Source organism: Microcaecilia unicolor, chromosome 9, assembly GCF_901765095.1.
Source record: "Microcaecilia unicolor chromosome 9, aMicUni1.1, whole genome shotgun sequence".
NCBI classification, from domain to species: domain Eukaryota; kingdom Metazoa; phylum Chordata; class Amphibia; order Gymnophiona; family Siphonopidae; genus Microcaecilia; species Microcaecilia unicolor.
In genome coordinates, this window is record NC_044039.1 from 105,968,263 (window position 1) to 105,984,448 (window position 16,186).

The 16,186-nt window shown below is 43.7% G+C and overlaps 1 protein-coding gene across 1 annotated transcript in view; it reads right to left on the reverse strand.

Moving 5' to 3' along the window:
- HEATR5A (HEAT repeat containing 5A) overlaps positions 1-16,186 on the reverse strand; it is a 275,460-nt gene that overhangs the window by 168,689 nt on the left and 90,585 nt on the right. The window contains exons 14-16 of the mRNA XM_030215480.1: positions 9,567-9,676; positions 6,947-7,110; positions 3,645-3,820 (exon numbers count right to left, since the gene is read on the reverse strand). Coding sequence (XP_030071340.1) covers positions 3,645-3,820; positions 6,947-7,110; positions 9,567-9,676 — 450 coding nt within the window. The remainder of the gene's footprint in view (positions 1-3,644; positions 3,821-6,946; positions 7,111-9,566; positions 9,677-16,186) is intronic.

Genomic DNA, 16,186 nt, shown 5'->3' on the forward strand with positions numbered 1-16,186 from the left:
GATAGAGGCGGGACATAGCCCTAGCCACTTTAAGGCTCGTTTCCGGGACATCCCATTGAGCCGCAATTAAGGTGTGCATGGCATCATGCACGTGGAAGGTTCTAGGCGGGCGCTTCGTCCCCAGCATAATGGCAGAGCCAACAGGGGCTGAGGGAGAGACGTCCTCCGGAGAGGAAATCTTCAAAGTGTCCATGGCCTGTAACAACAGGTTGGGCAAATCCTCTGGGCTAAAAAGCCGCGCTGCAGAGGGGTCATCCGCTCCATCCGAGCGGGGATCTATCTCCTCCAAGGAATCCGCAAAGGATCGTTGGGAGACCTCAGACACGCTGCCCTCATCTACATCGGAGGAGACAAAAGTCCTCCAAGGCCTGGAAATCAACCCGAGGGCGTTTACCTCTGGGAACCTCAACCTCTTTATCAGAAGAGGGAGCAGGGGCAGCGTTTTGCATGAGGAAAGCCTGATGCAGCAGCAAAACAAACTCGGGGGAGAAACCCCCCAGACTGTGCACTTCCGCAGCCTGGGCAACAGCCCTAGACGCACTCTCAACCGGCGCTCGCAATAGCGGGGGAGAGACATGCTGCGCATCCAAAATGGCGTCCGGCGCGAAACTCCGTGAAGGAGCCGCGCGGGAAGAACGGCGCTTAACTTTAGCCGCTTTTGTGCCGTCGCCCAAATTAAGGGCGTTCATGGCATTAATGTCTCCAACCTCAAGGGCGGCCCCGAAGAAGCCGTCCGAGCTGCGTGGCCGGCCAAGATGGCGGAGGCGAGGAGCGGGGGATGGGCGTTTATGGCGGGAAAAAACCGCCACGCCAGAGGAACGACCGGGACATTCATCGGTCACTAAACTATCACCCATCAAGGGCGAATCAGGTTGTAAAACCCCCGCATCCCCTCTAGAAGCGCTCCAGCGATCCGGGGAGCGACCCTTTGCGCCCTCGCCCTCCGACGCCATTGCCACGAGGAGAAGAATCGGGGAACCCCCTGCCCGCTATAAAAAGGTAAAATTACCTGCTTGCCGCTCCGAGCTGTAACGAACTGGTGTCCCAGTGAGTAGCTGCAATGAACGTTTAAAGAAACGTCGAATTAAACGCCTTTAAAGACGTTTAAAAATATATATTTTTTTTTTTTTTTAAACGGAGCCAGCGGGAGGGGGGAGAAAAGGAGGGACCTGGCACCACCAGGTTTGCACTTGCTCAAAAGAGCCCTCAACCCCAGGCCTCAACAAAACCTAAGGATTAGGCTTGGAGGCCTAGCCAGAGCTGCTGCTGTGTGTGACCACCACCTGCTGAGATAGAGAACATACTGAGGAGTTTCCGGCAGCACATGACCACATATAGGGAGGCAAAAGTTTGCTCTCTATCTCCACCTGCTGGTAGATGGACACAACCCACCAGTCTATGGATTGATCAGCTTGATGATATGGAAGAACATTTTAATTGACGCTTTGGCGGTATCCCCAGCAGCGTATCTCTAGCTCCACGCTACAATCTCACCAGGAAGTAGCCAATTTAGCAGAGAAAGAAAAGGCTTTCATCGTGGACTCAGAGACATTTAATATGCCTATCATCATTCTTTGAACTGATTGCAAGTAAACTCTGAAGGAGCTGGACATGGACAGTTAAGTGGTTGAACACCATGGGGAGGGGTGTCGAGATTCATCTTTAATGTAGAGCAAAGGCCACATGTCATGTCATGAAATGATGTATTTGGGTATGTAGAAATCAAGAATAGATGGTTTTGGATGAATGAATTATATAATATATGCTTTGTGTGAATGTGAGCGGCTGAGGGGCTAGTAGTTAAGGAATACTGGGGTTGCTTTGTGTTATATGTGAAGGTTGTTTGTATCCTCAGATTATAACTGAATAAAGGTTATAAGTAAAGGTATTATTATATGAGTAAACAGTGAGTACCTTGTAAGTTTGGTATGAATATATGTACTCTATTAGGCAAGATTTACCCCGAAGGTTAAATAATTGAATACAGAAGAAGCAAAGTAAGAATATCAAAAGAACTTACTAAGGATTTAAACTGTGGCAGACGCTGTCTAAAGTAACTGACTCGAGGGGCGGGCACGATAGAACTACTGAAATTTAAAAGGGCCCATGTAATGTTTCATGTTTTTTTTTTTTTTGTATTTTTAGTTCAGCGACATTTCAAAATCCCCAGAAGCAGGTCTTTTGATTGAAATGCTGTATTTTCTTCCATGACTACAGAACAGAAGTATTTGTTTAGCATGTTTGCTTTTTCCTCATCATTATCCACATAGTGGTTCACAGCATCTTTCAATATCACAATACCATTTTTAGTCTTCCCTTTTTCACTAATATACCAGAAAAAATTCTTGTCCCCCCTCTTTACATTTCTAGCCATTTGTTCTTCCACTTGTGCTTTTGCTAGACTTATATCTCTCTTGGCTTCTTTCAGTTTCATCTCTGATAACTGTTTCCCAGCAGATCTAACACCTTTACCTCTCGTACCATGCCCTGCAGTCCACTAAGGACTAGATTTAAAATAGCTCCCCTTCTTGTCAGTTCTTGGACCAGTTGCTCCAAGAAGCAGTCATTTATTACATCTACGAATTTTACTTCCCTAGCGCTTCCTGATATAGCATTTATTCAGTCAATATTGGGGTAATTGAAATCACTCATTATTATAATGTTGCCCAATTTGCCAGCTTTCCTAATTTCTGTAAACATTTGTTCATCTGTCTGTTCATTCCGGTGGACGGTAGTACAGCCCTACCAGTATACTCTTTCCCTTCACACACAGAATTTCTATTACAAGGATTTCATGCTGCTATCTATTTCATGTAGAATATTTATTTTGTTTGACTCAATTTGCTCTTTAACATATAGCACAACCCCCCTCCAATTTGATCCACTCTATCATTGTGATATAATTTGTACCCTGATAACAGAGTGTCCCATTGATTGTCCTCCTTCCACCAGGTCTCTGAGATGCCTATTATATCTACCTCTTCATTTAATGCTATATACTCCAACTCTCCCATCTTATTTTTTAGGCTTCTAGCATTTGTATATAGACACTTCAAATTGTGTTTTTTCCTAGCATACAAGCTGCTTTGAAGTTGACGAGGATAATTTGCATCCTTTACTCTGCTCTCCCATTAAACACTCCTGGCTTTCTTTCACCATTATTGAAACCTCTCAATTGGGATTCCCTAAATGTCCTGTTTCAATAGCATCCTTCAAGGATACTCCACACTGATCCATGCGCTCCTGGGCGACTCTGGCTTTCCCCCTCATTTTAGTTTAAAACCTGCTCTATCTCCTTTTAAAAAGTTAGCGCCAGCAGCCTGGTTCCATCCATGTTAAGGTGAAATCCATCCTTTCAGAACAGGCTCCCCTTTTCCCAGAATGTTGTCCAGTTCCTAACAAATCTAAATCCTTCATCCTTGCAACCTTGTCTCAAATACGCATTCAGACTGTGGAGCTCTACATTTGTTGCCATCTCCTATCTATTCCATCTACCTTATTTATTATTCTTTGATCTCCTAGGGAGGAATGAAACCCAAAGGACATGTAGACTGAATTGAGTTTCATCTTCCCTACGGAGGCTTCTGCTGCAGCTAAACACAAAAGCACTCCATAACATATGCTCATGAACATAACTGAAGTACCTTTGGGATTCCACCACATGGGAAAACATGACTCCAAACAGGTTGGCTGCAGCACTGATTACTGCTACTGTCAAAGGCAAGGGGTTAGGAACCGAATCTCCTTCCAAAATATTCTGGTAAACAGCATGTGGGTCATATTCCAAGCTTCCTACAGGTACACCATTACCCAAAAGAAACTGAAAAGAAAAAAAAAAACAAAAAATTAAAAACAATAAAAAATGACTTGAAGAAAGGAAGTTATTGGCTATGTAGCAAGGGGGCAGGTGTGAACCCTCATTACTTTTTCCACTAATGAGTGATATATCTCATTACTTTATGTAGTCACAGTAACATTACTTTTATTAAACAAGCAACTAGTAACTGTAATATATTAAATTTACAAAGTTACAAGTAACTAGTACCTGTAATGTATTACTTTTCACAGCAACTTATTACTTTTATTAAACAAGAGAAGTATACTACTTTTACAAAGTAACTTGGGCAATGACTCTCCAAAGAATACACTCTTCTTTCTCCTTATCCTAATCTGACACTGATGGGACACGGATGGGCAAAGCATGGATGAGGGTGGAGGCTCACTGAGATGAGGAGGAAGAGGGTAGAGAGAATGCGGCCAATTCTCTCAAACCGCCTTCTCCTCCTCTCTGTCCTTGTGATCCTGATCCTCCATTCCAAGCCCCCAAAGTCTCACCTTCCAATCCCTAGTGGTCCTACAATCCCCCCCCCCCCCCCATGATAGTCACTAATTCTTCCTCCCTGGAAAATTGCTCTCCTGGCAACTTCAATCTGGAATCAGCTTGTTCTCTTTTGCCATAGGGATAGGGATAGGGATAGACACAGACTGTTTGCCTTTCTTGTTTTTCTCAGCTTCATTGTATTATGAGAGGTCCTGGAATTCAAAAGTTTTCTTCTTTTCAGGTCGGGGAAGGAGAGCGGGATGAAGGGAGCAGCACTGTATACTCTTCTCACTCAGTCACTCTCCTTTCACCCTTCCCCACTACATTTTGACTGCACAACTCATAGTCTTTCCAGTCTCCTTCCTCAAAATCCACAGCAACTTCAATTCACTCAATCTCTCCCTCCACTTCCCCACAGAACCTATATAGACCCTTCAATCCTGTCATTAATTCTCTTGCACAACTCCCCACCCTCTCTCTTTCCTTCCCTTTGATTCCTTTGCTCATTCTCCCCCTCCTTAGCCAAAGGCATAGGCATAGGGGCCAAAGAACTCAGCATAATAAGCAACAGTAGGGGTCTGAAAGCTGGCACACCATTACTCCAGAGGAAATTCTGTGCAAAAATTTTGAAAATTATGCGCACAATATTTTAAAATTCTGCAAAGTTTATTTGTAGTGTTTTGCGCAGAATTCCCCCATCATAAGGCCTGAAATCCCTCCCTGCCTTTTACTCTCTCAGAGTCCAGCCTCCTCAGATTTTTCTCTCATTCCAACTGCAGTTCTCTAAATCTCTCCATGACCCATTATTCTGTGTTCCCCTAAACTCTTCTCTCGCATGCAATATCCCAACCTCTCATTCTTTCTCCCCAACCTGTCACCCATGGCCAGACTTCAGCTTGCTGCTCCCACCCCATGGCACATTTCACCCCTTATCTCTGCCCCCAATCCCCCCATGGCAAGATTCACCCCTTTACTTTGCCCCAAATCCCCTTTATGGTACATTATTCACCCCTTTACTCTGCCCCCAATCTCTCCCTTGGCACATGATTCACCCCCAATCCCCCACTGCACACTCTCCTTTTTTCTGCCTCTTCTCATTTTCAGCCATGGCAGTGGCTCTGCTCACTCTCTCTTCTCCTCCCCCGCTGAGCTCCCCCCAGCAAGGAGGAAGTGAACAGCGGCACAGCGAGGGTCACTTCCTTCTCCTGTGCCGGGATCGTGGTTCACATAAACAGTCAGGTCTAAGCCAGCACAGGAAAAGGAAGTGACCTGCTGTGCTGCGGTTCAGTTCCTCCGCTTCTTGCCGCGCAGGCTTAGCACTGGAGAAGAGAGAGTGAGCAGATTCGCTGCTGCCAATGCCTGCCCTGATTTCCACACAAAGTCATCCCCCAAGAGTAATGCCATGTGGTGGAAGAAGTAATTAACCTGATGGCTTTCATTCCTTATCTCCAACTTTGCCAATTCTTTCTTATAACCGTATGGAGAAATTGTGCAAACGGTCATGTGATTACTGTTTCCATCTAATGCTAAGCAGCTCCCACACCTTGGCTCTGCTTTCTTCCCTCTGGGAACTAGGAGGCCAGGGAAGTGATCTGTGTACATGGGAGGCTCTGTTCCATTTCCACAAGGGAACTGGAACAGATTACACCACAAAATCTGTTCAGCTTCCATGGGAAGCCAGAATTGAATTACACTCTTAGCTCTGCTCTTATTTGGGTCTCAAAAAAAAGTAATTAAATGCTGTTCTGGGTTGTTCTGCCAGATATTAAGCCTTGGGTAACAGACACAAAAAAGGGCTTAAATGGCACTAGTTGGAAACTTGTGAGCAGAAATGCCAATCAAAGCCAAGGCTGAAGCTTTGAAGATTGGTACTGTTTCTCAGAAGCTTCAAACTTATGCTAATTTATCTCCTTATATCTGTGTCTGCTTCATGCCAGTGGCATAGCTACCTGGGGCCTTGGGGGCCTGGGCCCCCCCCCAAAATTTCTTCTGGTTTTGCTGGCAGGGGTCCCCAACCCCCGCCAGCTGAAGCTTTCATCCAGTGCCAGTCTCGGCATCGCCGAGTTGCTTGCCCTGCTGCTCTTCCCCTCAGTTTCACTAAAAGGAGTGTGCTGGACGTGAGGGGAAGAGCGAGCAAGGCAGGCAACGCTGTGGCGCCGAGACCAGTGCTGGATGAAGGCTTCAGCTGGTGGGGGTTGGGGACCCCGCCTGCCAAGGTATTAAATTGCAGCAAGGCGGTAGCGGAGGGGGGGGGGGGGGCGGTGAGGCAGTGGGGCAGCGGCGGCAGACCAAAACGTGCCCCCCACCTTGGGCTCTGGCCCCTCCTGTCGCAAGGTCTGGTTATGCCCCTGCTTCAAGCTCACATTTTCCTCTTCCAAAACACAGTGTCTGTTTCTGTTCTGTACCAGGCTCACCCATTTCCCTCTTCTTCCCCGTAAGCTGTCTGGGAGGCAGGGGCTGAAGGAGGACAGCAAGATGAACCAATATATTTAAAAGTAACCGTGAGAGTTACCCTGTCAGATTCAGACCAGCAGCAATTATTCAGTCAAAAGGAAATGAAAGAAGGGACGACAGACAAGAGAAGAGCATTGCTGTAATCATATGATACAATTTTAGATTAAGCACCTGTTCCTCAATATATTTATGATCTGTTTCCTGAAGTAAGGGACCGAGCAACATCAGATCCTCCTGGTGACAGAGTGATGGTAGCAGGAAGGTTGATGCTGCCATCTGGTTATCAGGTGCAGTCAGGTCAACAACAATCTCTTTAAGAATTACACAACAACTGTCTACAGGGAGGAGAAATAAGTGTTACTATTCTGCAAATAAAATCAGGAATCAGATTGTACCTATCACTGTAAAACTTGGCATAAATGGAATAATTTCAGCAATCATAAAATCAGATGCAGAAGAGTTATAAAGAATGTGATAAGACAGCCCAGTTTAGAAATACCAAATCGGCCCTGATTCAGGCAGGTTATGACTGAGCCATTTAGGTGTCCTTTTAACAGAGTGTGGTCAAGTTTTGCACTTACTATGTGGAAGTGCAAAGCCTGTGCAGTTAACTACTGGGAGTGTTCCCCAGCATCTTTCTGTATAGACACTGCACAGGAAATATCTTTACCGTGATTTAAGAGAAGTAACAAAAAGGTCAGAGCCCGATAAGATATCGTACACTAACTACATAGTTCACCTCTCTCAGCTACTAGGATATCAACCTGAATCAAGTCCAAGTCAGGAAGGATTAAAAGTCATTAATGTATCTTTTTACTTACTTTATCCACAAAATATGAAAATACACTAACTGTGAAACCATCCTGCTCTATAGCATCCTTCCATAAACTAACATTTCTTTTAATAAGTTGAGATTATACTTACAAGCTATTCAGACTTGGATGAAAGCAAACCATCTTAAATGAAATGTAGCCAAAACTCAGATTCTTTTATTATCTACCTTTGAGGGTAATGATATGCCTTTCAAATTTGTTTTCGGTTCTATTCAAAACTTAGGAGTGATATTGGATTTTTTTTTAAAATTTAAAATAGCATGTGTAAACAGTGATTAAAGACATCTTTTTGAAATTGCATGTATTGCGAAGATTAAAAACCCCGCTTGATCATAGCAATTCCAGAGCATCATCGCACCTTGTTTTGACTGGTGTATTGGATTAATGCTCGGTCTTACAAGTAGCTCAAAATGCAGTAGCAAGGGTGTTGGCAGGAAAATCTAAATATGATTATATTACTTCAGCGCTGGGAGAACTACACTGGTTGCTGATTGAACAAAGCATTAAATTTAAGGTGTTAGGTTTGATGTTTAAGGTAACAAAAACAGAGTAGTTTCTCCTGGGCAGACTGGATGGGCAGACTGGATGGACCGTGCAGGTCTTTTTCTGCCGTCATCTACTATGTTACTATGTCCTATATTGGCATCAAACCTACATGTGTACAATCATTGAGATCTGGAGAGCAATACTTGTTTGATGTGGCTTCATACAAGTCATTAGATCGGAGGAATATAGAAATAAGATCTTCTTTATATATGGTCCAATATTTTGGAATGTAATCCCAAAACAGTTAAAGAGAGCATCAGAGTTTGATTGAATTTAAGAAAGAAAATTAAAACTTGGCTATTTATTGAGGCCTATGATGGACCTTAACTTGTACAAAATATTGATATATTTTGGTACTGGAGCACTGAGAATAATGTACATTGAACAGCGAATCATGTCTGTTTTGAGTCTGTTAGTTATGTTGTGAAATGTGTATGAACTATATTATTAGGTGCTGTGGAGGTCTTGCAGCCCATCTGCATATCCTCACAGCCTCCTCCAGGGAGACTCCCAGGTCTACCCTGGGCCTCTGCTCCATGTGCCGCGCACTGAAACATCTTCTCTGAACTGTTTGTATTTTCTCTCTACTACTTCTTATGGCTCCAGTACAGTTCCGCTTCTTGGTACTTTCCCTTCCCAATTTCTTTCTCCATCTGAAACTACTGTATACTGCAGGCACAAATTGCCCACCTTCTGCTTTCATCATCTCACCATCCCTTTTGACTTCTCCCTTCTTCTCAGCTCTCAGCCTTCAACATTTCCTTCCTTTCATTCGCCATTCTGTCTGAGTACATCTCGTCTTCGTTGCTGTCGTCATGCCTCTCCTACTCTTCTCCGTACTCTCTTGCTCCTTCTCCGCATACAGTTCAAACTCCTCTTATTGACTTACAAGTGCATTCACTCTGCAGCTCCTCAGTACCTCTCTACTCTTATCTCTCCCTACACCCCTCCCTGGAACTCTGTTCATTGGGTAAATCTCTCTTATCTGTACCCTTCTTTTCCACTGCCAACTCCAGACTCTGTTCATTTTATCTTGCTGCACCATATGCCTGGAATAGACTTCCTGAGCCAGTACAAGCTCCATCATGTCTTCAAATCTAGGCTAAAATCCCACCTTTTTGATGCTGCTTTTAACTCCTAACCTCTATTCACTTGTACAGTACACCTATGTATGTTTTATCATTCCTACCTTAGTAGTTCCCTTATTTGTCCTGTTTGTCCTGATTGCAAGCTCTTTCGAGCTCATGTTCAAGAGTACAGCGCTGCGTACATCTAGTAGCGCTAAAGAAGTGATAAGTAGTAGTATTATGTATGTAATTTTGTAATCCGCCCAGAACTTTGGCGACAGTGTGGAATATACATTTTTTTAAAATAAACAAATAAATAATAAATAAGCATGATTCTACACTCACCTTCGTAGGTCTTTGGGGGCAATAAAGCCAGTAACTCATAAATCCTTTGTCTATACAATACAGATGGAGCTTTCAAAGGATTTCCATAAGCCTTTTGAATTGAAGGAAGCCTTAAAAGCATAGAAAATAAAAAGAAAATATAAATCAGTATAGACTAACCACATAGGAATGTTCTGCTCTCTGAAGTAATCATGTTTACAAAAATTTAAAGGAACAGCTGAGGGACCAGAGAATCTCCTAGGAAACATCTTCTTCCATTAGGTGTTAAAATATATTTTTGATGTTCAACAAAACCATTTTCTATATCTGAAGTGTCCCATCTGCTCATCTTCACAATTAACCCTTTCATAATTGGGCAATACTCAAGTACAGACAGTACATGATTTTTCCACTCCTCTCTTTGCTGTTGCCTCTGTGGGCTTGGAAAAATCAATTTACTTTCTTGTACTCAAATTTAGATTTTTATGGACAGCATATAAATCAGTTTTCACAGTGGTGTGTACACAGATGACACTACAGAAATAATGATACAACCGGGTCAGTGGCATAGCCAGACCTGACATTTTGGGTGGGCACTATATATATATATATATATATATATATATATATATATATATATATATATATATATATATAGATAGATAGATAGATAGATAGATAGATAGATAGATAGATAGATAGATAGATAGATAGATAGAGATATAGAGAGAGACATGAGTAGTGTTTCTTGGGATACTACAAAATAATGCCTTAGAATGCACTTGATGATGGATTTCTAAGTATTCTGCCCATCAGCTGCCCTGCATCAACATAAACCACTTACTTAATGTGAAAAACCCCAATAGTTTTAAATATAGTTACATTATGCCATATCAAACTTGATCAGATATGTCTACTATAATGGCAACTATGTCAACACACATAACACCCAGTATCAATCCTTCCCTTCCCCACCATCCATCCCATAGGTAAACATCAGCTCTATCCTTCACCCCACTCTTCCCTGTAGCCTAGCATCAGCCCTGTCCTACTCCCTACCCACCCCCTATGGAATTAAATAAAAAAAAAAGACTTTTTTTTTCATGCCCACCTCTGCACGTACCGGTCCACCAAGAAAAAAAAAACGCCAGTGCCTATACTTTTTTTTTTTAATTTTAAACTAGGCACTGCAGAGACCATCCCCACCCAAAAACCCACCAAAATGAGAGAAAGACAGCTTTTTTTACATTAAGCTAGCTTGGCACTATTAAAATTTATTGTTGGGGAATTTTTGGGTGGGGATGGGCTTCTCATCATTTTGGGCTTCTCAGCCATCATTTTGATAACAAAAGAGTAATCAAAATGATGGTAGGTCATGGTGGTGGGCTTCTGGGTGGGGGTGGGCTCTTCACTGCAGGGCAAAAATAGGTATATTTTAATAAATATATACATTTTTTGCCCTAGGCAGTGAAGTGCTTACCCCACCCAGAAATTCCACAACAATAAATTTGAATAGTCCCACCAGGCCCCAGCTAGCTTACTTTTAAAAACAAATTACATGATGATGACATGATGTTAAAAATAAGGTGTAAAAAACCCCCCAAAAAGCATTTACAATTTTATTACCTGCTGCTGGGCTGGCAGCTGCTCCTTGGCAGTAAGTTACCTGGGGCCGGGAGACAGGAACTCGACGACTTCGACCAGACCTTTCTGTTTCCTTTCCCAAATTCAATTTCCACGTTTCCAGGGCAGGCCAGGTCAGGGCTGGGCCAGGCTGAACCCTGCGTACGTGCATGTGGCCATGTGCAGCTTAGCCTTAGCCTGCCCTCCCTCACATGCCACGCCACCAGCAAGTGGAGCCGAGCGACAGCGAGGCTGAGGCACGCCGCCGTGCACAGCCAAGCCCCACGTCCGGGTTATACCGCTACCGCCCGCTAGGTGATGGATGCGAATGTGACCAACAACAACCACGCCACGACGCGCTGCAAGTGCATTCAGCTGCCTCTCTCTAAGCTCGAAGGTAGGTGGGCGTGGGCTGATGATGTCATCTGAGCCTGCCCTGAGCGCGGGTGGCCACGACGTACGCTAGGGTGGCTAGGCTCGCTCAACTGCTGCATGCGGTGTGTGTGTGGGCGGGCCTGAGGAAATCGGAGCCTGAGATCAGCTGCCGCGGGTCGGGTGCCGTCTCTCTGCCGTCACGCTAGGCAGCTAGGCTGCTGCTGCAGTTGTGTGCGCGCTGGGTGGGCGGGCCTGGGACAAAATTGGGTGGGCCGTAGCTACGCCCCTGCAACCGGTGTGCTTAAGCACAAGGAAGGGGCATGTGTGTCAGAGTTAGAGGTAAATGAACTTATATAGCAAATGTGACTCTTGCTGAGTTCAGACAGTGTTAGAGAGGACTTCCAACCCCTTTGTCAGCTGGGAAAATAGCAGATTCATTCTAGAGAACTCCCTATTTCCTTCCCTGATTGTATATCTTTTTACCAATAAATTAAAAAATGTTTAGGACAACCAGGGTTACACCAAACTTTCACTGACACAGATAAAACACAAAGAAGAATACTGAAACCACCATCTCACAGTTTTAATTTATTTTCTTCATTCAAAGACATCAACACATCCACAAATATTCATCATTCATGTGGAACCTACAGATGCTCATTTTTAGCTCTAAGGGGTGCCCAGTTGGTTTCAATTGATAAAGAATAAATAAAATCTTTCCCGACTTAAAAATTCTTCTACATCTCTTCTCTCTCGGAGCTGTCAATCTATCCATTTGAATTAAATTTTACTTACTTGAATATTGTAACATTTCATTAGGTGGTTCTTCTTCTATTTCTTCTACAATATACATTTTCTTGCTTTAGTGAAATGAAGTTTTTTTGTGTTTGAATATTAATTAGGTCTTAACTGCCAATGAATTCTTATGACAGGGGAATGCAAAAATTTTGGCCTGGAAGCTTCTTCGGAGCTATGACTGAGTTGGAGGGCTGATGCAGTTCACTGCCTGAGCATTGCCTCAGACCATAAACCACAGCACCATCCTACCCCAGTCACGTGAAACAGGAGGACAGCAAAACAGCTACATGCAAAGTTACATAAAGAGTTTAGGGACTCTAGTATGTATACTTCTTTCTCTGCTGTTTGCGAGGAAGATCTTTGATACCAATAGACCTTTAAATCTTTCAACCTTCAGCTCCACAGGAAACATATAGGTCATGTTCACTGTACTGTTATACTGTGTGACATAGATTGATTTGGCAATCTCTGTTGTGAATAATGGTGAACTATAAAATCTTCTAAATCAATGAAATACTTCATTGAAGAAGGGTAAGGCAGAAGCATTCCAATGCTCCTCATTCACTCTGCTGACATCATCACTCAGTACCCTCAATGTCTACCTTTGGTGTTGGTTGGCTGGAAACAACTGAAATGTGTAGCAAGTGGGCCAAAAATGAAACGCGGGCAGGTGGGGTTTTGCTTGCAGGCCCACTCATCCCAATCTATCAAAAGTGATAATGCTAAGAGTAGCATTTATTCTAACATCAGTATTTCTGCTCTTTAGCACTATATGTCAGAAAATCTGCAATACAGATACCAAGGGGAAATCTGAACTTACCTGTTAATTTCCTTTCTTTGAGTCCTACCAGACCAGTCCAGATGAATGGGTTATGTTCACCTGCCAGCAAATGAAGCCAGAGAAAAACAGTTCAGAGACGACCACTTTCCTTATGGTGGGCTGGTGCTGCCTTTAGCTAGTCAGTCAAAGCTAAGACTACTAAAGGCAATTTTTACGTTTTGGGTTTTCAATTCATCCCCCAAAGCCAAACCTGGGGCAGTCAAAATCATCAATTCATGGTCACTAACCCAGCAATTAGAACTTCAATAACTATCTCCAGAGTGGGCTATAACAAACTCTTTGTTAGCTTTCTGAATTTGTCAGACCAAGAACCCTAGACTGTCAAGGAAAAGACATAACAGGTAAATTCAAATTTTCCTTTTCTTATCATCAATGCCAGACCAGTCCAGATGAGTGGAATGCACCCAAGCTGTACCCAGACTGGGCGGGCGAAAGCCATGATAACCCTCAGAACTCCTACACCTAAGATGTGGAACCTCTGAACTTGCATACTCACACTGAAGCACTTAAAGAAGGAATGAAACAGAGACAAGGGCACTGTCCTACCTGTATCCACTAGAAGACAAAGTCTAACTCTGTCTACAAGAACTCCTGTGCTCTGACTGATTGGGCTAACCAGCCCTCTGGGACTTGATCACATTGGTCCACACCAACAAGAGTTGTCATCTCCTTGATGCCTCCTTGAATCAATACGTTAAACACCACTGAACCTTATCAGGACAAATTAATTAAAAAAAAAAAGACCTCTCTTAAAATTTAGCAGGGCCTGGGCACTTAGAAACATCTCAAAACTGAATGACAACCAACTTTTTTTCCCCCGATTGGAAGACAAACAGCCTGATTCTTACAGAACAAAACATCACTCTCAAAGGGGGAAAGAGGTGACACAGAGATATGCTTTCTTTTAAAATTATTCAAACACCAACCTCTGCCCTAAGACTTATGAGATGCTACCCTGCCAGGCTTGAGAAAGAAGGACTAAACTCTGGTTCCAAGTAGCCGTCTTGTATGCTCAACTCCCTAAAGGAGAGTATTTCATCTGCAAGAGTAGTTAGGAACATTTTGTGCCTGTGTCCCAGAGCCAGCCTCTGCCCTCTGTGAAAGTTGTAAGATTATCTTCTTCCCAATTCCTTGTGGAGAAAGATAGCTAAAGAAATAGATCTTTCAAGGAGAATAGTGTCCCCTAAAAACTGAACTCACTGGGGCTTCAAATTCCAACGTAAGTCTTCTTTGATTCACCAAAGGTTTTATCAACTGATACTAAGTACCCTTGCTAAGTCACCCTATTCTTCTAGCAGTCAAGTATGAAAAAGAGAATGGACGGGATCTTCTAAGAAGGAATTATCTGATCATCTGACTACGGGAAAATATGAAGTACTCCTCCTGATTGGCCCCTTCAGAAAACAGATCAGGGCATATCTAGGCTCCCAGCAAGAACATTCGCAGGAGAACAGATGCCAGTCTTGATTCTAAGCAAGATATCCAGGACCCCCCCCCCCCCCCAGGCTCCTGCTTTTCTTTCTTTGGCTGAAGAACTTGTTTCAGAGCCCATATGAGGCCCACTCACAGAAGTGCACCTCTTGACCACTAGTAGAGCCACAGCCACTTCTTCCAGTCCTTATACTTCAGGGTCCAACACGTGGATGGCTCAGAAAATTCATCTGACTGATAATGGTGTCAGTAATGTGTGCTGCTGCCAAGCCCTGCAGGGGAACTCATCTCAGACCGAATCTGACACACTTTACCAGGATACCTGAGGCTACTACTTTCCCTCACTTTGTTCCATCAGCAAATTGTGTTTTCTTGCTTGCAACCACCTGGATTGTCCTTCTCCCAACCTGGAGGCCAGGATTGCTGGAGTGCTAGATGGCTGACTCTAGCCCTTGGCCTAGTCTAGAACTTTGCTGATACTCAATCTAGACTACTGTTACTGCTTTAGCTGCCCCAGACCACAGCTCCTCTGACAGCCTGATTCAAATCATAGTGCAAAATTACCATGAAGGGGACTCTCGATCCATTCCCTGCAAGAGACAACTGTGTAAGTTATCTTCCAGTCTCCCTAGAGAAAGGAAAATAGCCTTGTGATTCTGGGCTAAAGGAGTCACCATAAAAGGAGAATGACCCAGGAGACACACATATGAGTCTAAGCCCAAGATCCAACATACAGGTTCCCTTGTCTAGAAACTGAAGAAAGGACCATTTTCAGGGAGGGCATGGAAACAGGAGATCAGGGCACTTGAAATGAGGTCTTGAGCCCTTGATGTCCAAGGCCAGAAGACCACGTTTTCCTTAGAAAGCAAGAGGGCTCCATATGCTCTAGAAACTAGGAAGGACAAAATTGTTTTTCATGATATTCATCAGTACAGGGGTTCAAACCCTGCAGAATCCTGGCTACTGTTGAGCTCTCTGATGCTGACAGTCCAAAAAAGCTGGATATCTGAATTTAATACCTCTTGACCAACAGGTAACTGAGGCCATGGTTAGCCCAAAGGGACAGACCCTAAAGCTTTCAGTGAAAGATCCAGAATAACGAATCTGGGACTATTAAGTAGTAACCTTTGGAGGGAATGTCCCTGTGTAATCATGTGTGGAAATAAATGAGGTCTGCCAATCTGCAATGGGACCCCAAGAATATAAACTCAGAACCCTCTTTTGAGCCCAATACCCTGTGGCTCATCACGAGCTTAACACTTTCCCTGAAGCCTACAGCGAGGGTGAAGGGAAGACTCCCTGACTAGTGTTCAACCACCCAATCAGACAACTCCACATATCTGTGAAGCAGCATAGCCGGAACACAGCAGTTTGAAACAAGGAGAGATACTGCTTTTAGCCTATAATGATCAGTATTAGGAGAAGGGGAAGTACTTCCAGCCAGTCTCTGAATTTTGGTCCCTAAAGTTCCAGGACTTCTTCAAAAGACAGTTAACTCTTGCAGGGGATGAAACTGCACAACTCATTCAAAATTGCCATGTCTCCCACTCTGCATCGGAGCTCCTTAGAAGCT